At 40.9% G+C, this 25,857-nt stretch overlaps 1 protein-coding gene across 1 annotated transcript in view; it reads right to left on the reverse strand.

Annotated features, from left to right (window-relative positions):
* LOC106594530 (ADP-ribosylation factor-like protein 6) overlaps nucleotides 1–12,898 on the reverse strand; it is a 290,187-nt gene extending 277,289 nt beyond the window's left edge. The window contains exons 1-5 of the mRNA XM_045714020.2: nucleotides 12,672–12,898; nucleotides 10,210–10,361; nucleotides 8,341–8,402; nucleotides 6,590–6,658; nucleotides 6,350–6,444 (exon numbers count right to left, since the gene is read on the reverse strand). Of these exons, the coding sequence (XP_045569976.1) occupies nucleotides 6,350–6,444; nucleotides 6,590–6,658; nucleotides 8,341–8,402; nucleotides 10,210–10,332 (349 nt within the window). The 5' untranslated portion in view covers nucleotides 10,333–10,361; nucleotides 12,672–12,898. The remainder of the gene's footprint in view (nucleotides 1–6,349; nucleotides 6,445–6,589; nucleotides 6,659–8,340; nucleotides 8,403–10,209; nucleotides 10,362–12,671) is intronic.
* Between the last annotated feature and the right edge of the window lie 12,959 nt (nucleotides 12,899–25,857).

Genomic DNA, 25,857 nt, shown 5'->3' on the forward strand with positions numbered 1-25,857 from the left:
TTGAGGAGCGTATAATGAGGAGGATGATTCACCTGGGTGGTTGAGGAGCGTATAACGAGGAGGATGATTCACCTGGGTGGTTGAGGAGTGTATAATGTGTTGGATGATTCACCTGGGTGGTTGAGGAGTGTATAATGAGGAGGATGAATCACCAGGGTGGTTGAGGAGCGTATAATGAGGAGGATGATTCACCTGGGTGGTTGAGGAGTGTATAATGTGTTGGATGATTCGCCTGGGTGGTTGAGGAGTGTATAATGAGGAGGATGATTCACCTGGGTGTTTGAGGAGTGTATAATGAGGATGATTCACCTGGGTGGTTGAGGAGTGTATAATGAGGATGATTCACCTGGGTGGTTGAGGAGTGTATAATGAGGAGGATGATTCACCTGGGTGGATGAGGAGTGTATAATGTGTTGGATGATTCACCTGGGTGGTTGAGGAGTGTATAATGAGGAGGATGATTCACCTGGGTGGTTGAGGAGTTTATAATGTGTTGGATGATTCACCTGGGTGGTTGAGGAGTGTATAATGAGGATGATTCACCTGGGTGGATGAGGAGTGTATAATGTGTTGGATGATTCACCTGGGTGGTTGAGGAGCGTATAATGAGGAGGATGATTCACCTGGTGGTTGAGGAGTGTATAATGAGGAGGATGATTCATCTGGGTGGTTGTGGAGTGTATAATGAGGATGATTCACCTGGGTGGTTGAGGAGTGTATAATGAGGATGATTCACCTGGGTGGTTGAGGAGTGTATAATGAGGAGGATGATTCACCTGGGTGGATGAGGAGTGTATAATGTGTTGGATGATTCACCTGGGTGGTTGAGGAGTGTATAATGAGGAGGATGATTCACCTGGGTGGTTGAGGAGTTTATAATGTGTTGGATGATTCACCTGGGTGGTTGAGGAGTGTATAATGAGGATGATTCACCTGGGTGGTTGAGGAGTGTATAATGAGGGGGATGATTCACCTGGGTGGTTGAGGAGTGTATAATGAGGGGGATGATTCACCTGGGTGGTTGAAGAGTGTATAATGAGGATGATTCACCTGGGTGGTTGAGGAGCGTATAATGAGGATGATTCACCTGGGTGGTTGAGGAGCGTATAACGAGGAGGATGATTCACATGGGTGGTTGAGGAGCGTATAACGAGGAGGATGATTCACCTGGGTGGTTGAGGAGTGTATAATGTGTTGGATGATTCACCTGGGTGGTTGAGGAGCGTATAATGAGGAGGATGATTCACCTGGGTGGTTGAGGAGCGTATAACAAGGAGGATGATTCACCTGGGTGGTTGAGGAGTGTATAATGTGTTGGATGATTCACCTGGGTGGTTGAGGAGTGTATAATGAGGAGGATGATTCACCTGGGTGGTTGAGGAGTGTATAATGAGGATGATTCACCTGGGTGGTTGAGGAGTGTATAATGAGGATGAATCACCTGGGTGGATGAGGAGTGTATAATGTGTTGGATGATTCACCTGGGTGGTTGAGGAGCGTATAATGAGGATGATTCACCTGGTGGTTGAGGAGTGTATAATGAGGGGGATGATTCACCTGGGTGGTTGAGGAGTGTATAATGAGGGGGATGATTCACCTGGGTGGTTGAAGAGTGTATAATGAGGATGATTCACCTGGGTGGTTGAGGAGCGTATAATGAGGAGGATGATAAACCTGGGTGGTTGAGGAGCGTATAACGAGGAGGATGATTCACCTGGGTGGTTGAGGAGCGTATAATGTGTTGGATGATTCACCTGGGTGGTTGAGGAGTGTATAATGAGGAGGATGAATCACCAGGGTGGTTGAGGAGCGTATAATGAGGAGGATGATTCACCTGGTGGTTTAGGAGTGTATAATGAGGGGGATGATTCACCTGGGTGGTTGAGGAGTGTATAATGAGGGGGATGATTCACCTGGGTGGTTGAAGAGTGTATAATGAGGATGATTCACCTGGGTGGTTGAGGAGCGTATAATGAGGAGGATGATTCACCTGGGTGGTTGAGGAGCGTATAACGAGGAGGATGATTCACCTGGGTGGTTGAGGAGTGTATAATGTGTTGGATGATTCACCTGGGTGGTTGAGGAGTGTATAATGAGGAGGATGAATAACCAGGGTGGTTGAGGAGCGTATAATGAGGAGGATGATTCACCTGGGTGGTTGAGGAGTGTATAATGTGTTGGATGATTCGCCTGGGTGGTTGAGGAGTGTATAATGAGGAGGATGATTCACCTGGGTGTTTGAGGAGTGTATAATGAGGAGGATGATTCACCTGGGTGGTTGAGGAGTGTATAATGTGTTGGATGATTCACCTGGGTGGTTGAGGAGTGTATAATGAAGAGGATGATTCATCTGGGTGGTTGTGGAGTGTATAATGAGGATGATTCACCTGGGTGGTTGAGGAGTGTATAATGAGGATGATTCACCTGGGTGGTTGAGGAGTGTATAATGAGGAGGATGATTCACCTGGGTGGATGAGGAGTGTATAATGTGTTGGATGATTCACCTGGGTGGTTGAGGAGTGTATAATGAGGAGGATGATTCACCTGGGTGGTTGAGGAGTTTATAATGTGTTGGATGATTCACCTGGGTGGTTGAGGAGTGTATAATGAGGATGATTCACCTGGGTGGATGAGGAGTGTATAATGTGTTGGATGATTCACCTGGGTGGTTGAGGAGCGTATAATGAGGATGATTCACCTGGTGGTTGAGGAGTGTATAATCAGGGGGATGATTCACCTGGGTGGTTGAGGAGTGTATAATGAGGGGGATGATTCACCTGGGTGGTTGAAGAGTGTATAATGAGGATGATTCACCTGGGTGGTTGAGGAGCGTATAATGAGGAGGATGATTCACCTGGGTGGTTGAGGAGCGTATAACGAGGAGGATGATTCACCTGGGTGGTTGAGGAGCGTATAACGAGGAGGATGATTCACCTGGGTGGTTGAGGAGTGTATAATGTGTTGGATGATTCAGCTGGGTGGTTGAGGAGCGTATAATGAGGAGGATGATTCACCTGGGTGGTTGAGGAGCGTATAACAAGGAGGATGATTAACCTGGGTGTTTGAGGAGTGTATAATGTGTTGGATGATTCACCTGGGTGGTTGAGGAGTGTATAATGAAGAGGATGATTCATCTGGGTGGTTGTGGAGTGTATAATGAGGATGATTCACCTGGGTGGTTGAGGAGTGTATAATGAGGATGATTCACCTGGGTGGTTGAGGAGTGTATAATGAGGAGGATGATTCACCTGGGTGGATGAGGAGTGTATAATGTGTTGGATGATTCACCTGGGTGGTTGAGGAGTGTATAATGAGGAGGATGATTCACCTGGGTGGTTGAGGAGTGTATAATGTGTTGGATGATTCACCTGGGTGGTTGAGGAGTGTATAATGAAGAGGATGATTCATCTGGGTGGTTGTGGAGTGTATAATGAGGATGATTCACCTGGGTGGTTGAGGAGTGTATAATGAGGATGATTCACCTGGGTGGTTGAGGAGTGTATAATGAGGAGGATGATTCACCTGGGTGGATGAGGAGTGTATAATGTGTTGGATGATTCACCTGGGTGGTTGAGGAGTGTATAATGAGGAGGATGATTCACCTGGGTGGTTGAGGAGTTTATAATGGTTTGGATGATTCACCTGGGTGGTTGAGGAGTGTATAATGAGGATGATTCACCTGGGTGGATGAGGAGTGTATAATGTGTTGGATGATTCACCTGGGTGGTTGAGGAGCGTATAATGAGGAGGATGATTCACCTGGTGGTTGAGGAGTGTATAATGAGGAGGATGATTCATCTGGGTGGTTGTGGAGTGTATAATGAGGATGATTCACCTGGGTGGTTGAGGAGTGTATAATGAGGATGATTCACCTGGGTGGTTGAGGAGTGTATAATGAGGAGGATGATTAACCTGGGTGGATGAGGAGTGTATAATGTGTTGGATGATTCACCTGGGTGGTTGAGGAGTGTATAATGAGGATGATAAACCTGGGTGGTTGAGGAGCGTATAACGAGGAGGATGATTCACCTGGGTGGTTGAGGAGCGTATAATGTGTTGGATGATTCACCTGGGTGGTTGAGGAGTGTATAATGAGGAGGATGAATCACCAGGGTGGTTGAGGAGCGTATAATGAGGAGGATGATTCACCTGGTGGTTGAGGAGTGTATAATGAGGGGGATGATTCACCTGGGTGGTTGAGGAGTGTATAATGTGTTGGCTGATTCACCTGGGTGGTTGAGGAGTGTATAATGTGTTGGATGATTCACCTGGGTGGTTGAGGAGCGTATAATGAGGATGATTCACCTGGGTGGTTGAGGAGTGTATAATGAGGGGGATGATTCACCTGGGTGGTTGAGGAGTGTATAATGAGGGGGATGATTCACCTGGGTGGTTGAAGAGTGTATAATGAGGATGATTCACCTGGGTGGTTGAGGAGCGTATAATGAGGAGGATGATTCACCTGGGTGGTTGAGGAGCGTATAACGAGGAGGATGATTCACCTGGGTGGTTGAGGAGCGTATAACGAGGAGGATGATTCACCTGGGTGGTTGAGGAGTGTATAATGTGTTGGATGATTCACCTGGGTGGTTGAGGAGCGTATAATGAGGAGGATGATTCACCTGGGTGGTTGAGGAGCGTATAACGAGGAGGATGATTCACCTGGGTGTTTGAGGAGTGTATAATGTGTTGGATGATTCACCTGGGTGGTTGAGGAGTGTATAATGAGGAGGATGATTCACCTGGGTGGTTGAGGAGTGTATAATGAGGATGATTCACCTGGGTGGTTGAGGAGTGTATAATGAGGATGATTCACCTGGGTGGTTGAGGAGTGTATAATGAGGAGGATGATTCACCTGGGTGGATGAGGAGTGTATAATGTGTTGGATGATTCACCTGGGTGGTTGAGGAGTGTATAATGAGGATGATTCACCTGGGTGGATGAGGAGTGTATAATGAGGAGGATGATTCACCTGGGTGGTTGAGGAGCGTATAATGAGGGGGATGATTCACCTGGGTGGTTGAGGAGTGTATAATGAGGGGGATGATTCACCTGGGTGGTTGAAGAGTGTATAATGAGGATGATTCACCTGGGTGGTTGAGGAGCGTATAATGAGGATGATTCACCTGGGTGGTTGAGGAGTGTATAATGAGGGGGATGATTCACCTGGGTGGTTGAAGAGTGTATAATGAGGATGATTCACCTGGGTGGTTGAGGAGTGTATAATGAGGGGGATGATTCACCTGGGTGGTTGAGGAGTGTATAATGAGGATGATTCACCTGGGTGGTTGAGGAGCGTATAATGTGTTGGATGATTCACCTGGGTGGTTGAGGAGCGTATAATGAGGAGGATGATTCACCTGGGTGGTTGAGGAGCGTATAATGAGGAGGATGATTCACCTGGGTGGTTGAGGAGCGTATAATGTGTTGGATGATTCACCTGGGTGGTTGAGGAGCGTATAATGTGGATGATTCACCTGGGTGGTTAAGGAGTGTATAATGTGTTGGATGATTCACCTGGGTGGTTGAGGAGTGTATAATGTGTTGGCTGATTCACCTGGGTGGTTGAGGAGTGTATAATGTGTTGGCTGATTCACCTGGATGGTTGATGAGTGTATAATGAGGATGATTCACCTGGGTGGTTGAGGAGTGTATAATGAGGAGGATGATTCACCTGGGTTGTTGAGGAGCGTATAATGAGGAGGATGATTCACTTGGGTGGTTGAGGAGCGTATAATGTGTTGGATGATTCACCTGGGTGGTTGAGGAGCGTATAATGAGGAGGATTCCCCTGGGTGGTTGAGGAGTGTATAATGAGGAGGATGATTCCCCTGGGTGGTTGAGGAGTGTATAATGTGTTGGATGATTCACCTGGGTGGTTGAGGAGCGTATAATGTGCTGGATGATTCACCTGGGAGGTTGAGGAGTGTATAATGTGTTGGATGATTCACCTGGGTGGTTGAGGGGTGTATAATGAGGAGGATGATTCACCTGGGTGGTTGAGGAGTGTATAATGTGTTGGATGATTCACCTGGGTGGTTGAGGAGTGTATAATGAGGAGGATGAATCACCAGGGTGGTTGAGGAGCGTATAATGAGGAGGATGATTCCCCTGGGTGGTTGAGGAGTGTATAATGTGTTGGATGATTCGCCTGGGTGGTTGAGGAGTGTATAATGAGGAGGATGATTCACCTGGGTGGTTGAGGAGTGTATAATGAGGAGGATGATTCACCTGGGTGGTTGAGGAGTGTATAATGTGTTGGATGATTCACCAGGGTGGTTGAGGAGTGTATAATGAGGAGGATGATTTACCTGGGTGGTTGAGGAGTGTATAATGAGGATGATTCACCTGGGTGGTTGAGGAGTGTATCCAGTTCTTCTTTGGCGACCACCATCCTCAACTTGTCTCCACTGTCCACCACAAAGATTATGGCTTGACCCTCCCTGGAGGGGGAGAGAGGGCAAGGGTCACCACGACTCACTGTCAGTACTACCTACCATGTGTGTGTGTGTGTGTGTGTGTGTGTGTGTGTGTGTGTGTGTGTGTGTGTGTGTGTGTGTGTGTGTGTGTGTGTCTGAACAGACTCACTTGTAGTAATGTTCCCAGAGGTTTCTGTATCGCCCTTGGCCAGACATGTCGAACACTGTGAAGGAGAGACTGGAGAGAAGAGAAGGTTTTAGAACACTTGAGAGAAGAGGAGGATTTAGACTGGAGAGAAGAGAAGGATTCAGAAGACTGGAGAGAAGAGAAGGATTTAGACTGGAGAGAAGAGGAGGATTTAGACTGGAGAGAAGAGGAGGATTTAGACTGGAGAGAAGAGGAGGATTTAGACTGGAGAGAAGAGGAGGATTTAGACTGGAGAGAAGAGGAGGATTTAGACTGGAGAGAAGAGGAGAATATAGAAGACTGGAGAGAAGAGGAGGATATAGAAGACTGGAGAGAAGAGGAGGATTTAGAAGACTGGAGAGAAGAGAAGGTTTTAGACTGGAGAGAAGAGGAGAATATAGAAGACTGGAGAGAATAGGAGGATTTAGACTGGAGAGAAGAGGAGGATTTAGAAGACTGGAGAGAAGTGGAGGATTTAGAAGAAGACTGGAGAGAAGAGGAGAATATAGAAGATTGGAGAGAAGAGGAGGATTTAGACTGGAGAGAAGCGGAGGATTTAGACTGGAGAGAAGTGGAGGATTTAGAAGAAGACTGGAGAGAAGAGGAGAATATAGAAGAAGACTGGAGAGAAGAGGAGAATATAGAAGACTGGAGAGAAGAGGAGGATTTAGAAGAGTGGAGAGAAGAGGAGGATTTAGAAGACTGGAGAGAAGAGGAGGATTTAGACTGGAGAGAAGTGGAGGATTTAGAAGAAGACTGGAGAGAATAGGAGAATATAGAAGAAGACTGGAGAGAAGAGGAGAATATAGAAGACTGGAGAGAAGAGGAGGATTTAGAAGACTGGAGAGAAGAGGAGGATTTAGACTGGAGAGAAAAGGAGAATATAGAAGACTGGAGAGAAGAGGGGGATTTAGACTGGAGAGAAGAGGAGGATTTAGACTGGAGAGAAGAGGAGAATATAGAAGACTGGAGAGAAGAGGAGGATTTAGACTGGAGAGAAAAGGAGGATTTAGACTGGAGAGAAGAGGAGGATTTAGACTGGGGAGAAGTGGAGGATTTAGACTGGAGAGAAAAGGAGGATTTAGACTGGAGAGAAGTGGAGGATTTAGACTGGAGAGAAGTGGAGGATTTAGACTGGAGAGAAGAGGAGAATATAGACTGGAGAGAAGCGGAGGATTTAGACTGGAGAGAAGAGGAGGATTTAGACTGGAGAGAAGAGAAGGATTTAGAGTGGAGAGAAGAGGAGGATGTAGACTGGAGAGAAGAGGAGGATTTAGACTGGAGGGAAGAGGATTTAGAAGACTGGAGAGAAGAGGAGGATTTAGACTGGAGAGAAGAGGAGGATTTAGACTGGAAAGAAGAGGAGGATTTAGACTGGAGAGAAGAGGAGAATATAGAAGACTGGAGAGAAGAGGAGGATTTAGACGGGAGAGAAGAGGAGGATTTATACTGGAGAGAAGTGGAGGATTTAGACTGGAGAGAACAGGAGGATGTAGACTGGAGAGAAGAGGAGGATTTATACTGGAGAGAAGAGGAGGATTTAGACTGGAGAGAAGAGGAGGATTTAGACTGGAGATAAAAGTAGTGCACTTTTTTGGAAATAGGATGCCATTTGGGACCCATACAAGGACATCGTAGTGGTAACGTTCAGACAACGTTCCCCAACAACCTTCAAGGTATAGTTTAGAACATCTGATCATCGTACATTCATCCATTATTGTCTCATTGATTACCTTGATGTCTTGAACTTCTCTATGCTGAAGCCAATGGTCGGGACGATGTCTTGTGTCTGGGCCTGCATGACACAGGAATACATTAGTAATGGTTAATTAAACAGGAATAGATTAGTAGTGGTTAATTACACAGGAATACATTAGTAATGGTTAATTACACAGGAATAGATTAGTAGTGGTTAATTAAACAGGAATAGATTTAACAGGAATAGATTAGTAGTGGTTAATTAAACAGGAATAGATTAGTAATGGTTAATTAAACAGGAATAGATTAGTAATGGTTAATTAAACAGGAATAGATTAGTAGTGGTTAATTAAACAGGAATAGATTAGTAGTGGTTAATTACACAGGAATAGATTAGTAGTGGTTAATTACACAGGAATAGATTAGTAGTGGTTAATTACACAGGAATATATTAGTAATGGTTAATTAAACAGGAATAGATTAAACAGGAATAGATTAATAATGGTTAATTATACAGGAATAGATTAGTAATGGTTAATTAAACAGGAATAGATTAGTAATGGTTAATTACACAGCAATAGATTAGTAGTGGTTAATTATACAGGAATAGATTAAACAGGAATAGATTAGTAATGGTTAATTATACAGGAATAGATTAGTAGTGGTTAATTAAACAGGAATAGATTAAACAGGAATAGATTAGTAGTGGTTAATTATACAGGAATAGATTAGTAGTGGTTAATTACACAGGAATACATTTGTAGTGGTTAATTACACAGGAATAGATTAGTAGTGGTTAATTACACAGGAATAGATTAAACAGGAATAGATTAGTAGTGGTTAATTATACAGGAATAGATTAGTAGTGGTTAATTACACAGGAATAGATTAGTAGTGGTTAATTAAACAGGAATAGATTAAACAGGAATAGATTAGTAGTGGTTAATTAAACAGGAATAGATTAGTAGTGGTTAATTAAACAGGAACAGATTAGTAGTGGTTAATTAAACAGGAATAGATTAGTAGGGGTTAATTAAACAGGAATAGATTAGTAGTGGTTAATTAAACAGGAATAGATTAGTAATGGTTAATTAAACAGGAATAGATTAGTAATGGTTAATTAAACAGGAATAGATTAGGGGAACCATACTGATTAAGGCCACTTGAATTCAAGGGGGAAAAAAAACAATTTCTGCTGTTTAATGTTTCTATGAATTAATCTGGTCGTTCTGTCCAGAGCTGATTGTACTCTAAACCATTACGGTTAAGTATTAAGTATTATTAAGTTATTGACAATTATGTGTATGTTCCCACCAGTGGCCAATTCCCAAAGCGCCAACATCATTTAGTGACCTATAACAAGATAATAGATTTCAGGAATTATTAAAGAAATGTCTCGTTTTACTGTTAAATTAACCTTCCATTGTTACATATAGTTTTTTTGGTTCAGATTTAAAAACTACAGTTGTGCATCTAGACATGAAGCCTTTACCAAGACCAGAAACCATCAGGAACAACTAGAAACCTCTGGACTGTCTCCAAGACGTTTGGAGTGGACAGGAAGTGATTGATGCAGAGAGAGAGAAGACCAGGGGTGAAGGATATCAGGGATAGATGACCTCCAAGACGTTTGGAGTGGACAGGAAGTGGTAGATACAGAGAGAGAGAGAAGAAGAAGACCAGGGGTGAAGGATATCAGGGATAGATGACCTCCAAGACGTTTGGAGTGGACAGGAAGTGATTGATGCAGAGAGAGAGAGAATTTTTTTTACACCTATATATATGACTTTTACAAGCTATATCTTTATATGGTCATTCTATATCACAGCAAACCACTAACTCATTCTCATGTCGGCCATGAAGTAAGCAGGCCTGATCGATCCAGGCTACTAGCGTAGACTTACATTGAACGGTTTGAGTTGGTTGATGATGGTGGTCTTGCCGCTGTTGTCCAATCCCAGACACAGAACATTCACTTCCTTCTTCTTCAGCCCCAGCCAGCCGGCTAGTTTATCAAACAAACCCATTGTTATTCCGTCTTATTCCCGGTGGGTCTCTGTTGAATAAAAATATACACACATATACATATATATATATATATATATATATATATATATTATAGTAGCTAAGACCTTCACAAAGACATAAACGTGTGACAACTGCAAATCCGGGGCGTAGGGTCTAATCATTAGTCCAAACAACCCGGAGGCGTAGGGCCTAATCATTAGTCCAAACAACCCGGGGTGTAGGGTCTAATCATTAGCCCAAACAACCCGGGGCGTAGGGCCTAATCATTAGTCCAAACAACCCGGGGTGTAGGGCCTAATCATTAGTCCAAACAACCCGGGGTGTAGGGTCTAATCATTAGCCCAAACAACCCGGGGCGTAGGGCCTAATCATTAGTCCAAACAACCCGGGGCGTAGGGCCTAATCATTAGTCCAAACAACCCGGGGTGTAGGGCCTAATCATTAGTCCAAACAACCCGGGGTGTAGGGTCTAATCATTAGCCCAAACAACCCAGGGCGTAGGGCCTAATCATTAGTCCAAACAACCCGGGGTGTAGGGCCTAATCATTAGTCCAAACAACCCGGGGTGTAGGGTCTAATCATTAGCCCAAACAACCCGGGGCGTAGGGCCTAATCATTAGTCAAAACAACCCGGGGCGTAGGGCCTAATCATTAGTCCAAACAACCCGGGGCGTAGGGCCTAATCATTAGTCCAAACAACCCGGGGCGTAGGGCCTAATCATTAGTCCAAACAACCCGGGGCGTAGGGCCTAATCATTAGTCCAAACAACCCGGGGCGTAGGGCCTAATCATTAGTCCAAACAACCCGGGGCGTAGGGCCTAATCATTAGTCCAAACAACCCGGGGCGTAGGGCCTAATCATTAGTCCAAACAACCCGGGGCGTAGGGTCTAATCATTAGTCAAAACAACCCGGGGCGTAGGGTCTAATCATTAGTCCAAACAACCCGGGGCGTAGGGCCTAATAATTAGTCCAAACATCCCGGGGTGTAGGGTCTAATCATTAGCCCAAACAACCCGGGGCGTAGGGCCTAATCATTAGTCCAAACAACCCGGGGCGTAGGGCCTAATAATTAGTCCAAACATCCCGGGGTGTAGGGTCTAATCATTAGCCCAAACAACCCGGGGCGTAGGGCCTAATCATTAGTCCAAACAACCCGGGGCGTAGGGCCTAATCATTAGTCCAAACAACCCGGGGTGTAGGGCCTAATCATTAGTCCAAACAACCCGGGGTGTAGGGCCTAATCATTAGTCCAAACAACCCGGGGCGTAGGGCCTAATCATTAGTCCAAACAACCCGGGGCGTAGGGCCTAATCATTAGTCCAAACAACCCGGGGCGTAGGGCCTAATCATTAGTCCAAACAACCCGGGGCGTAGGGCCTAATCATTAGTCCAAACAACCCGGGGCGTAAGGCCTAATCATTAGTCCAAACAACCCGGGGCGTAGGGCCTAATCATTAGTCCAAACAACCCGGGTGTAGGGCCTAATCATTAGTCCAAACAACCCGGGGTGTAGGGCCTAATCATTAGTCCAAACAGTTGCAAAACGAGTTTCTATTGGACAAATTCAGGTAGGACTCCGACATTGTTCGTCCTAATAGTTCTATATTTCATAATCCCATTCTTTTACTTTTTAGATTAGTGTGTATTGTTAGATAGTACTGCACTGCTGGAGCTAGGAACAAAACCATTTCACTACACTGGCAATAACATCTGCTAAATATGTGTACGCGACCATTAAAATGTGATTTGATTTGTTCAATCTGCACTCTGACCTGCGGAAGGCAGCAATACGTAACAAAGCGTCTAGTCTGCCGGAAATTCACACGAAGAAGAAGAAGGTTTAGCTGCTAGCTAGCCGACTGGCTAACTTAGCATTTACAATAGCTACAGCGAGCGCCACACGTCGCAATATGTTTTTCTTCTTCCAGATCATCACATTTAGGGTAGTTTAGGGTCTCGTTTTGATTCGTTGCTAATGCGTCAGCAACAACGAAAGAGAATGAAGTTGATACCCTTTCTGATGTAGCTAGCTAGCTAGTTAGCGTAACATGCTAGGACAGCTAGCTAACTGTTGATACATTAGCAAACTAACGTTAGCTAGCCATCTGGTTAGATAGTTAGCAGCGTGACTAGCTAGCTATTTTAGTAAATCTTCATAATTGGACCTAGTTTACCAAAACGTAGCTTGACCAGTTTTGAGTTGACTAAACTAGGTTTAATGGGATGTACTCAATGTGCCTATAATCTCATTGAAAGAAACGATAGCCAGCTAGCTAGCCTAGCAAACGTTAGCTATCTTCTTCCAGCAGCATATGTGCAATGTATCTTCTCTTTACCTTGTAAGAGATCTTTTGTACGATTCTTCAAACTTTTTTATTTTTCTTTCTTTCTTCAAATATCAAACGTTTCGTTTCGAACCCCCCCCCCCCCCCCCCCCCCCCCCAGTCATAACGATGGCATGTTGATATTGTCAGTCATTTCTCTGGTCACAACATGCCAGTGTTTTGGTCCTCAGGAAGCACTGGGAGTTTACACGGCGTTGTCTGGACGACGGACCCGACGTCGATAAGACTTTATGTATCTGGCTCAAGTCCACCATCCCCTGGATATCATGGGCATTACAACCAATTTACATTACAGTCATTTAGCAGACGCTCTTATCCAGAGCGACTTACAGTAGTGAATGCATACATTTCATACATTTTTTCCCCCCCCATACTGGTCCCCCGTGGGAATCGAACCCACAACTCAGTAGAACGTACTTTTTATTTTATTTTTTAACAACACCCAGCCTATAAGGCTTTTATTGATAACCAGTTATGACGTACAATGTCCCTTAATAAATTATACAAAAATACATTTGAAAATTGTAAGGAGGAAGAAGAAAAAAAAAGCATTCGTAATGTGTATATGTATGCTACTACAGATCCCCAGAGTGCATTGCTGGGATGGGAGGGAGGAAGTGATGTCGACCCCCCCCCCCCCCCCCCCCCCCCCCTCCAAAACGTCCTGAGCACCTGTTGCACAGATCCACTCCATGAGAGCTCTCAATGTCAGGATAATATGTGAGGATCTCTCCAGCGACAGCGATGAATGAGGACGATGATTGGTGTGTGTGTGTGCGCTTGCGTGGGAGGGGGAGAGAGAAAGAGAACATTCTAATAATTCACCCTACTCAAGTGTGTTGTCTGAGTCTATTTAACCTGTCAGTGTGAATATTGATGTGTTGTCTGAGTCTATTTAACCTGTCAGTGTGAATATTGATGTGTTGTCTGAGTCTATTTAACCTGTCAGTGTGAATATTGATGTGTTGTCTGAGTCTATTTAACCTGTCAGTGTGTATATTGATGTGTTGTAATCATCTGAGTCTATTTAACCTGTCAGTGTTAATATTGATGTGTTGTCAGTGTCTATTTAACCTGTCAGTGTGTATATTGATGTGTTGTCTGAGTCTATTTAACCTGTCAGTGTGAATATTGATGTGTTGTCTGAGTCTATTTAACCTGTCAGTGTGAATATTGATGTGTTGTCTGAGTCTATTTAACCTGTCAGTGTGAATATTGATGTATCTGTCTGAGTCTATTTATCCTGTCAGTGTGAATATTGATGTGTTGTCTGAGTCTATTTAACCTGTCAGTGTGAATATTGATGTATATGTCTGAGTCTATTTAACCTGTCAGTGTGAATATTGATGTGTTGTCTGAGTCTATTTAACCTGTCAGTGTGTATATTGATGTGTTGTCTGAGTCTATTTAACCTGTCAGTGTGAATATTTATGTGTTGTCTGAGTCTATTTAACCTGTCAGTGTGAATATTGATGTGTTTTCTGAGTCTATTTATCCTGTCAGTGTGTATATTGATGTGATGTCTGAGTCTATTTAACCTGTCAGTGTGAATATTGATGTGTTGTCTGAGACTATTTAACCTGTCAGTGTGAATATTGATGTGTTGTCTGAGTCTATTTAACCTGTCAGTGTGTATATTGATGTGTTGTCTGAGTCTATTTATCCTGTCATTGTGTATATTGATGTGTTGTCTGAGTCTATTTAACCTGTCAGTGTGAGTATTGATGTGTTGTCTGAGTCTATTTAACCTGTCAGTGTGTATATTGATGTGTTGTCTGAGTCTATTTAACCTGTCAGTGTGAATATTTATGTGTTGTCTGAGTCTATTTAACCTGTCAATGTGAATATTGATGTGTTTTCTGAGTCTATTTATCCTGTCAGTGTGTATATTGATGTGATGTCTGAGTCTATTTAACCTGTCAGTGTGAATATTGATGTGTTGTCTGAGACTATTTAACCTGTCAGTGTGAATATTGATGTGTTGTCTGAGTCTATTTAACCTGTCAGTGTGTATATTGATGTGTTGTCTGAGTCTATTTATCCTGTCATTGTGTATATTGATGTATATGTCTGAGTCTATTTAACCTGTCAGTGTGAATATTGATGTTTTGTATCTGTCTGAGTCTATTTAACCTGTCAGTGTTAATATTGATGTGTTGTCTGAGTCTATTTAACCTGTCAGTGTGTATATTGATGTGTTGTCTGAGTCTATTTATCCTGTCAGTGTGAATATTGATGTATATGTCTGAGTCTATTTAACCTGTCAGTGTGAATATTGATGTGTTGTCTGAGTCTATTTATCCTGTCAGTGTGAATGTTGATGTGTTGTAGCTGTCTGAGTCTATTTAACCTGTCAGTGTGAATATTGATGTGTTGTCTGAGTCTATTTAACCTGTCAGTGTGTATATTGATGTGTACTCTGGACCCTGATCTCTCTTTTGAAGAACATATCAAGACTGTTTCAAGGACAGCTTTTTTCCATCTACGTAACATTGCAAAAATCTGAAATTTTCTGTCCAAAAATGACGCAGAAAAATTAATCCATGCTTTTGTTACTTCTAGGCTGGACTACTGCAATGCTCTACTTTCCGGCTACCCGGATAAAGCACTAAATAAACTTCAGTTAGTGCTAAATACGGCTGCTAGAATCCTGACTAGAACCAAAAAATTTGATCATATTACTCCAGTGCTAGCCTCCCTACACTGGCTTCCTGTTAAGGCAAGGGCGGATTTCAAGGTTTTACTGCTAACCTACAAAGCATTACATGGGCTTGCTCCTACCTATCTTTCCGATTTGGTCCTGCCGTACATACCTACACGTACGCTACGGTCACAAGACGCAGGCCTCCTAATTGTCCCTAGAATTTCTAAGCAAACGGCTGGAGGTAGGGCTTTCTCCTATAGAGCTCCATTTTTATGGAATGGTCTGCCTACCAATGTGAGAGACGCAGACTCAGTCTCAACCTTTAAGTCTTTACTGAAGACTTATCTCTTCAGTAGGTCCTATGATTAAGTATAGTCTGGCCCAGGAGTGTGAAGGTGAACGGAAAGGCTGGAGCAACGAACCGCCCTTGCTGTCTCTGCCTTGCCGGTTCCCCTCTTTCCACTGGGATTCTCTGCCTCTAACCCTTTTACAGGGGCTGAGTCACTGGCCTACTGGTGTTCTTCCATGCCGTCCATGGGAGGGGTGTGTCACTTGAGTGGGTTGAGTCACTGACGTGGTCTTCCTGTCTGGGTTGGCGCCCCCCCCTTGGGTTGTGCCATGGCGGAGATCGTTGTGGGCTATACTCGGCCTTGTCTTAGGACGGTAAGTTGGTGGTTGGAGACATCCCTCTAGTGGTGTGGGGGCTGTGCTTTGGCAAAGTGGGTGGGGTTATATCCTGCCTGTTTGGCCCTGTCCGGGGGTATCATCGGATGGGGCCACAGTGTCTTCTGATCCCTCCTGTCTCAGCCTCCAGTATTTATGCTGCAGTAGTTTATGTGTCGGGGGGCTAGGGTCAGTCTGTTACATCTGGAGTATTTCTCTTGTCTTATCCGGTGTCCTGTGTGTATTTAAATATGCTCTCTCTAATTCTCTCTTTCTCTCTTTCTGTCTTTCTCTCGGAGGACCTGAGCCCTAGGACCATGCCTCAGGACTACCTGGTATGATGACTCCTTGCTGTCCCCAGTCCACCTGGCCATGCTGCTGCTCCAGTTTCAACTGTTCTGCCTGCGGCTATGGAACCCTGACCTGTTCACCGGACGTGCTTGTTGCACCCTCGACAACTACTATGATTATTATTATTTGACCATGCTGGTCATTTATGAACATTTTAACATCTTGACCATGTTCTGTTATAATATCCACCCTGCACAGCCAGAAGAGGACTGGCCACCCCTCATAGCCTGGTTCCTCTCTAGGTTTCTTCCTAGGTTTTTGGCCTTTCTAGGGAGTTTTTCCTAGGGAGTTTTTCCTAGCCACCATGCTTCTTTCACATGCTTTGCTTGCTGTTTGGGGTTTTAGGCTGGGTTTCTGTACAGCACTTTGAGAATATCAGCTGATGTACGAAGGGCTATATAAAAATAAATTTGATTTGATTTGATTTGTTGTCTGAGTCTATTTATCCTGTCATTGTGTATATTGATGTGTTGTCTGAGTCTATTTAACCTGTCAGTGTGAGTATTGATGTGTTGTCTGAGTCTATTTAACCTGTCAGTGTGTATATTGATGTGATGTCTGAGTCTATTTAACCTGTCAGTGTGAATATTGATGTGTTGTCTGAGTCTATTTAACCTGTCAGTGTGAATATTGATATATCTGTCTGAGTCTATTTAACCTGTCAGTGTGAATATTGATGTGTTGTATGAGTCTATTTAACCTTTCAGTGTGTATATTGATGTGTTGTCTGAGTCTATTTAACCTGTCAGTGTTAATATTGATGTGTTGTCAGTGTCTATTTAACCTGTCAGTGTGTATATTGATGTGTTGTCTGAGTCTATTTAACCTGTCAGTGTGAATATTGATGTGTTGTCTGAGTCTATTTAACCTGTCAGTGTGAATATTGATGTGTTGTCTGAGTCTATTTAACCTGTCAGTGTGAATATTGATGTATCTGTCTGAGTCTATTTATCCTGTCAGTGTGAATATTGATGTGTTGTCTGAGTCTATTTAACCTGTCAGTGTGAATAATGATGTTTTGTATATGTCTGAGTCTATTTAACCTGTCAGTGTTAATATTGATGTGTTGTCTGAGTCTATTTAACCTGTCAGTGTGTATATTGATGTGTTGTCTGAGTCTATTTATCCTGTCAGTGTGAATATTGATGTATATGTCTGAGTCTATTTAACCTGTCAGTGTGAATATTGATGTGTTGTCTGAGTCTATTTAACCTGTCAGTGTGTATATTGATGTGTTGTCTGAGTCTATTTAACCTGTCAGTGTGAATATTTGTGTTGTCTGAGTCTATTTAACCTGTCAGTGTGAATATTGATGTGTTTTCTGAGTCTATTTATCCTGTCAGTGTGTATATTGATGTGATGTCTGAGTCTATTTAACCTGTCAGTGTGAATATTGATGTGTTGTCTGAGACTATTTAACCTGTCAGTGTGAATATTGATGTGTTGTCTGAGTCTATTTAACCTATCAGTGTGTATATTGATGTGTTGTCTGAGTCTATTTAACCTGTCAGTGTGTATATTGATGTGTTGTCTGAGTCTATTTAACCTGTCAGTGTGAATATTGATGTGTTGTCTGAGTCTATTTAACCTGTCAGTGTGAATATTGATGTGTTGTCTGAGTCTATTTATCCTGTCAGTGTGAATATTGATGTGTTGTATCTGTCTGAGTCTATTTTTCCTGCCAGTGTGTATATTGATGTGTTGTCTGAGTCTATTCAACCTGTCAGTGTGTATATTGATGTGTTGTCTGAGTCTATTTAACCTGTCAGTGTGTATATTGATGTGATGTCTGAGTCTATTTAACCTGTCAGTGTGAATATTGATGTGTTGTCTGAGTCTATTTAACCTGTCAGTGTGAATATTGATATATCTGTCTGAGTCTATTTAACCTGTCAGTGTGAATATTGATGTGTTGTCTGAGTCTATTTAACCTTTCAGTGTGTATATTGATGTGTTGTCTGAGTCTATTTAACCTGTCAGTGTTAATATTGATGTGTTGTCAGTGTCTATTTAACCTGTCAGTGTGTATATTGATGTGTTGTCTGAGTCTATTTAACCTGTCAGTGTGAATATTGATGTGTTGTCTGAGTCTATTTAACCTGTCAGTGTGAATATTGATGTGTTGTCTGAGTCTATTTAACCTGTCAGTGTGAATATTGATGTATCTGTCTGAGTCTATTTATCCTGTCAGTGTGAATATTGATGTGTTGTCTGAGTCTATTTAACCTGTCAGTGTGAATATTGATGTTTTGTATCTGTCTGAGTCTATTTAACCTGTCAGTGTTAATATTGATGTGTTGTCTGAGTCTATTTAACCTGTCAGTGTGTATATTGATGTGTTGTCTGAGTCTATTTATCCTGTCAGTGTGAATATTGATGTATATGTCTGAGTCTATTTAACCTGTCAGTGTGAATATTGATGTGTTGTCTGAGTCTATTTAACCTGTCAGTGTGTATATTGATGTGTTGTCTGAGTCTATTTAACCTGTCAGTGTGAATATTTGTGTTGTCTGAGTCTATTTAACCTGTCAGTGTGAATATTGATGTGTTTTCTGAGTCTATTTATCCTGTCAGTGTGTATATTGATGTGATGTCTGAGTCTATTTAACCTGTCAGTGTGAATATTGATGTGTTGTCTGAGACTATTTAACCTGTCAGTGTGAATATTGATGTGTTGTCTGAGTCTATTTAACCTGTCAGTGTGTATATTGATGTGTTGTCTGAGTCTATTTAACCTGTCAGTGTGTATATTGATGTGTTGTCTGAGTCTATTTAACCTGTCAGTGTGAATATTGATGTGTTGTCTGAGTCTATTTAACCTGTCAGTGTGAATATTGATGTGTTGTCTGAGTCTATTTATCCTGTCAGTGTGAATATTGATGTGTTGTATCTGTCTGAGTCTATTTTTCCTGCCAGTGTGTATATTGATGTGTTGTCTGAGTCTATTCAACCTGTCAGTGTGTATATTGATGTGTTGTTTGAGTCTTATTTAACCTGTCAGTGTGAATATTGATGTGTTGTCTGAGTCTATTTAACATGTCAGTGTGAATATTGATGTATCTTTCTGAGTCTATTTAACCTGTCAGTGTGAATATTGATGTATCTGTCTGAGTCTATTTAACCTGTCAGTGTGAATATTGATGTATCTGTCTGAGTCTATTCATCCTGTCAGTGTGAATATTGATGTGTTGTCTGAGTCTATTTAACCTGTCAGTGTGAATATTGATGTTTTGTATCTGTCTGAGTCTATTTAACCTGTCAGTGTTAATATTGATGTGTTGTCTGAGTCTATTTAACCTGTCAGTGTGTATATTGATGTGTTGTCTGAGTCTATTTATCCTGTCAGTGTGAATATTGATGTATATGTCTGAGTCTATTTAACCTGTCAGTGTGAATATTGATGTGTTGTCTGAGTCTATTTAACCTGTCAGTGTGTATATTGATGTGTTGTCTGAGTCTATTTAACCTGTCAGTGTGAATATTTGTGTTGTCTGAGTCTATTTAACCTGTCAGTGTGAATATTGATGTGTTTTCTGAGTCTATTTATCCTGTCAGTGTGTATATTGATGTGATGTCTGAGTCTATTTAACCTGTCAGTGTGAATATTGATATGTTGTCTGAGTCTATTTAACCTGTCAGTGTGTATATTGATGTGTTGTCTGAGTCTATTTAACCTGTCAGTGTGTATATTGATGTGTTGTCTGAGTCTATTTAACCTGTCAGTGTGAATATTGATGTGTTGTCTGAGTCTATTTAACCTGTCAGTGTGAATATTGATGTGTTGTCTGAGTCTATTTATCCTGTCAGTGTGAATATTGATGTGTTGTATCTGTCTGAGTCTATTTTTCCTGCCAGTGTGTATATTGATGTGTTGTCTGAGTCTATTCAACCTGTCAGTGTGTATATTGATGTGTTGTTTGAGTCTTATTTAACCTGTCAGTGTGAATATTGATGTGTTGTCTGAGTCTATTTAACATCTCAGTGTGAATATTGATGTATCTTTCTGAGTCTATTTAACCTGTCAGTGTGAATATTGATGTATCTGTCTGAGTCTATTTAACCTGTCAGTGTGAATATTGATGTATCTGTCTGAGTCTATTTATCCTGTCAGTGTGAATATTGATGTGTTGTCTGAGTCTATTTAACCTGTCAGTGTGAATATTGATGTTTTGTATCTGTCTGAGTCTATTTAACCTGTCAGTGTTAATATTGATGTGTTGTCTGAGTCTATTTAACCTGTCAGTGTGTATATTGATGTGTTGTCTGAGTCTATTTATCCTGCCAGTGTGAATATTGATGTATATGTCTGAGTCTATTTAACCTGTCAGTGTGAATATTGATGTGTTGTCTGAGTCTATTTAACCTGTCAGTGTGAATATTGATGTGTTGTCTGAGTCTATTTATCCTGTCAGTGTGAATATTGATGTGTTGTATCTGTCTGAGTCTATTTTTCCTGCCAGTGTGTATATTGATGTGTTGTCTGAGTCTATTCAACCTGTCAGTGTGTATATTGATGTGTTGTTTGAGTCTTATTTAACCTGTCAGTGTGTATATTGATGTGTTGTCTGAGTCTATTTAACATCTCAGTGTGAATATTGATGTATCTTTCTGAGTCTATTTAACCTGTCAGTGTGAATATTGATGTATCTGTCTGAGTCTATTTAACCTGTCAGTGTGAATATTGATGTATCTGTCTGAGTCTATTTATCCTGTCAGTGTGAATATTGATGTGTTGTCTGAGTCTATTTAACCTGTCAGTGTGAATATTGATGTGTTGTCTGAGACTATTTAACCTGTCAGTGTGAATATTGATGTGTTGTCTGAGTCTATTTAACCTGTCAGTGTGTATATTGATGTGTTGTCTGAGTCTATTTAACCTGTCAGTGTGTATATTGATGTGTTGTCTGAGTCTATTTAACCTGTCAGTGTGAATATTGATGTGTTGTCTGAGTCTATTTAACCTGTCAGTGTGAATATTGATGTGTTGTCTGAGTCTATTTATCCTGTCAGTGTGAATATTGATGTGTTGTATCTGTCTGAGTCTATTTTTCCTGCCAGTGTGTATATTGATGTGTTGTCTGAGTCTATTCAACCTGTCAGTGTGTATATTGATGTGTTGTTTGAGTCTTATTTAACCTGTCAGTGTGAATATTGATGTGTTGTCTGAGTCTATTTAACATGTCAGTGTGAATATTGATGTATCTTTCTGAGTCTATTTAACCTGTCAGTGTGAATATTGATGTATCTGTCTGAGTCTATTTAACCTGTCAGTGTGAATATTGATGTATCTGTCTGAGTCTATTTATCCTGTCAGTGTGAATATTGATGTGTTGTCTGAGTCTATTTAACCTGTCAGTGTGAATATTGATGTTTTGTATCTGTCTGAGTCTATTTAACCTGTCAGTGTTAATATTGATGTGTTGTCTGAGTCTATTTAACCTGTCAGTGTGTATATTGATGTGTTGTCTGAGTCTATTTATCCTGTCAGTGTGAATATTGATGTATATGTCTGAGTCTATTTAACCTGTCAGTGTGAATATTGATGTGTTGTCTGAGTCTATTTAACCTGTCAGTGTGTATATTGATGTGTTGTCTGAGTCTATTTAACCTGTCAGTGTGAATATTTGTGTTGTCTGAGTCTATTTAACCTGTCAGTGTGAATATTGATGTGTTTTCTGAGTCTATTTATCCTGTCAGTGTGTATATTGATGTGATGTCTGAGTCTATTTAACCTGTCAGTGTGAATATTGATGTGTTGTCTGAGTCTATTTAACCTGTCAGTGTGTATATTGATGTGTTGTCTGAGTCTATTTAACCTGTCAGTGTGTATATTGATGTGTTGTCTGAGTCTATTTAACCTGTCAGTGTGAATATTGATGTGTTGTCTGAGTCTATTTAACCTGTCAGTGTGAATATTGATGTGTTGTCTGAGTCTATTTATCCTGTCAGTGTGAATATTGATGTGTTGTATCTGTCTGAGTCTATTTTTCCTGCCAGTGTGTATATTGATGTGTTGTCTGAGTCTATTCAACCTGTCAGTGTGTATATTGATGTGTTGTTTGAGTCTTATTTAACCTGTCAGTGTGAATATTGATGTGTTGTCTGAGTCTATTTAACATCTCAGTGTGTATATTGATGTGTTGTCTGAGTCTATTCAACCTGTCAGTGTGTATATTGATGTGTTGTTTGAGTCTTATTTAACCTGTCAGTGTGTATATTGATGTGTTGTCTGAGTCTATTTAACATCTCAGTGTGAATATTGATGTATCTTTCTGAGTCTATTTAACCTGTCAGTGTGAATATTGATGTATCTGTCTGAGTCTATTTAACCTGTCAGTGTGAATATTGATGTATCTGTCTGAGTCTATTTATCCTGTCAGTGTGAATATTGATGTGTTGTCTGAGTCTATTTAACCTGTCAGTGTGAATATTGATGTGTTGTCTGAGACTATTTAACCTGTCAGTGTGAATATTGATGTGTTGTCTGAGTCTATTTAACCTGTCAGTGTGTATATTGATGTGTTGTCTGAGTCTATTTAACCTGTCAGTGTGTATATTGATGTGTTGTCTGAGTCTATTTAACCTGTCAGTGTGAATATTGATGTGTTGTCTGAGTCTATTTAACCTGTCAGTGTGAATATTGATGTGTTGTCTGAGTCTATTTATCCTGTCAGTGTGAATATTGATGTGTTGTATCTGTCTGAGTCTATTTTTCCTGCCAGTGTGTATATTGATGTGTTGTCTGAGTCTATTCAACCTGTCAGTGTGTATATTGATGTGTTGTTTGAGTCTTATTTAACCTGTCAGTGTGAATATTGATGTGTTGTCTGAGTCTATTTAACATGTCAGTGTGAATATTGATGTATCTTTCTGAGTCTATTTAACCTGTCAGTGTGAATATTGATGTATCTGTCTGAGTCTATTTAACCTGTCAGTGTGAATATTGATGTATCTGTCTGAGTCTATTTATCCTGTCAGTGTGAATATTGATGTGTTGTCTGAGTCTATTTAACCTGTCAGTGTGAATATTGATGTTTTGTATCTGTCTGAGTCTATTTAACCTGTCAGTGTTAATATTGATGTGTTGTCTGAGTCTATTTAACCTGTCAGTGTGTATATTGATGTGTTGTCTGAGTCTATTTATCCTGTCAGTGTGAATATTGATGTATATGTCTGAGTCTATTTAACCTGTCAGTGTGAATATTGATGTGTTGTCTGAGTCTATTTAACCTGTCAGTGTGTATATTGATGTGTTGTCTGAGTCTATTTAACCTGTCAGTGTGAATATTTGTGTTGTCTGAGTCTATTTAACCTGTCAGTGTGAATATTGATGTGTTTTCTGAGTCTATTTATCCTGTCAGTGTGTATATTGATGTGATGTCTGAGTCTATTTAACCTGTCAGTGTGAATATTGATGTGTTGTCTGAGTCTATTTAACCTGTCAGTGTGTATATTGATGTGTTGTCTGAGTCTATTTAACCTGTCAGTGTGTATATTGATGTGTTGTCTGAGTCTATTTAACCTGTCAGTGTGAATATTGATGTGTTGTCTGAGTCTATTTAACCTGTCAGTGTGAATATTGATGTGTTGTCTGAGTCTATTTATCCTGTCAGTGTGAATATTGATGTGTTGTATCTGTCTGAGTCTATTTTTCCTGCCAGTGTGTATATTGATGTGTTGTCTGAGTCTATTCAACCTGTCAGTGTGTATATTGATGTGTTGTTTGAGTCTTATTTAACCTGTCAGTGTGAATATTGATGTGTTGTCTGAGTCTATTTAACATCTCAGTGTGAATATTGATGTATCTTTCTGAGTCTATTTAACCTGTCAGTGTGAATATTGATGTATCTGTCTGAGTCTATTTAACCTGTCAGTGTGAATATTGATGTATCTGTCTGAGTCTATTTATCCTGTCAGTGTGAATATTGATGTGTTGTCTGAGTCTATTTAACCTGTCAGTGTGAATATTGATGTTTTGTATCTGTCTGAGTCTATTTAACCTGTCAGTGTTAATATTGATGTGTTGTCTGAGTCTATTTAACCTGTCAGTGTGTATATTGATGTGTTGTCTGAGTCTATTTATCCTGTCAGTGTGAATATTGATGTATATGTCTGAGTCTATTTAACCTGTCAGTGTGAATATTGATGTGTTGTCTGAGTCTATTTAACCTGTCAGTGTGTATATTGATGTGTTGTCTGAGTCTATTTAACCTGTCAGTGTGAATATTTGTGTTGTCTGAGTCTATTTAACCTGTCAGTGTGAATATTGATGTGTTTTCTGAGTCTATTTATCCTGTCAGTGTGTATATTGATGTGATGTCTGAGTCTATTTAACCTGTCAGTGTGAATATTGATGTGTTGTCTGAGTCTATTTAACCTGTCAGTGTGTATATTGATGTGTTGTCTGAGTCTATTTAACCTGTCAGTGTGTATATTGATGTGTTGTCTGAGTCTATTTAACCTGTCAGTGTGAATATTGATGTGTTGTCTGAGTCTATTTAACCTGTCAGTGTGAATATTGATGTGTTGTCTGAGTCTATTTATCCTGTCAGTGTGAATATTGATGTGTTGTATCTGTCTGAGTCTATTTTTCCTGCCAGTGTGTATATTGATGTGTTGTCTGAGTCTATTCAACCTGTCAGTGTGTATATTGATGTGTTGTTTGAGTCTTATTTAACCTGTCAGTGTGAATATTGATGTGTTGTCTGAGTCTATTTAACATCTCAGTGTGAATATTGATGTATCTTTCTGAGTCTATTTAACCTGTCAGTGTGAATATTGATGTATCTGTCTGAGTCTATTTAACCTGTCAGTGTGAATATTGATGTATCTGTCTGAGTCTATTTATCCTGTCAGTGTGAATATTGATGTGTTGTCTGAGTCTATTTAACCTGTCAGTGTGAATATTGATGTTTTGTATCTGTCTGAGTCTATTTAACCTGTCAGTGTTAATATTGATGTGTTGTCTGAGTCTATTTAACCTGTCAGTGTGTATATTGATGTGTTGTCTGAGTCTATTTATCCTGTCAGTGTGAATATTGATGTATATGTCTGAGTCTATTTAACCTGTCAGTGTGAATATTGATGTGTTGTCTGAGTCTATTTAACCTGTCAGTGTGAATATTGATGTGTTGTCTGAGTCTATTTATCCTGTCAGTGTGAATATTGATGTGTTGTATCTGTCTGAGTCTATTTTTCCTGCCAGTGTGTATATTGATGTGTTGTCTGAGTCTATTCAACCTGTCAGTGTGTATATTGATGTGTTGTTTGAGTCTTATTTAACCTGTCAGTGTGAATATTGATGTGTTGTCTGAGTCTATTTAACATCTCAGTGTGAATATTGATGTATCTTTCTGAGTCTATTTAACCTGTCAGTGTGAATATTGATGTATCTGTCTGAGTCTATTTAACCTGTCAGTGTGAATATTGATGTATCTGTCTGAGTCTATTTATCCTGTCAGTGTGAATATTGATGTTTTGTCTGAGTCTATTTAACCTGTCAGTGTGAATATTGATGTT

This window comes from Salmo salar, unplaced genomic scaffold (assembly GCF_965601325.2).
Source record: "Salmo salar unplaced genomic scaffold, fSalSal1 ptg000229l, whole genome shotgun sequence".
NCBI classification, from domain to species: domain Eukaryota; kingdom Metazoa; phylum Chordata; class Actinopteri; order Salmoniformes; family Salmonidae; genus Salmo; species Salmo salar.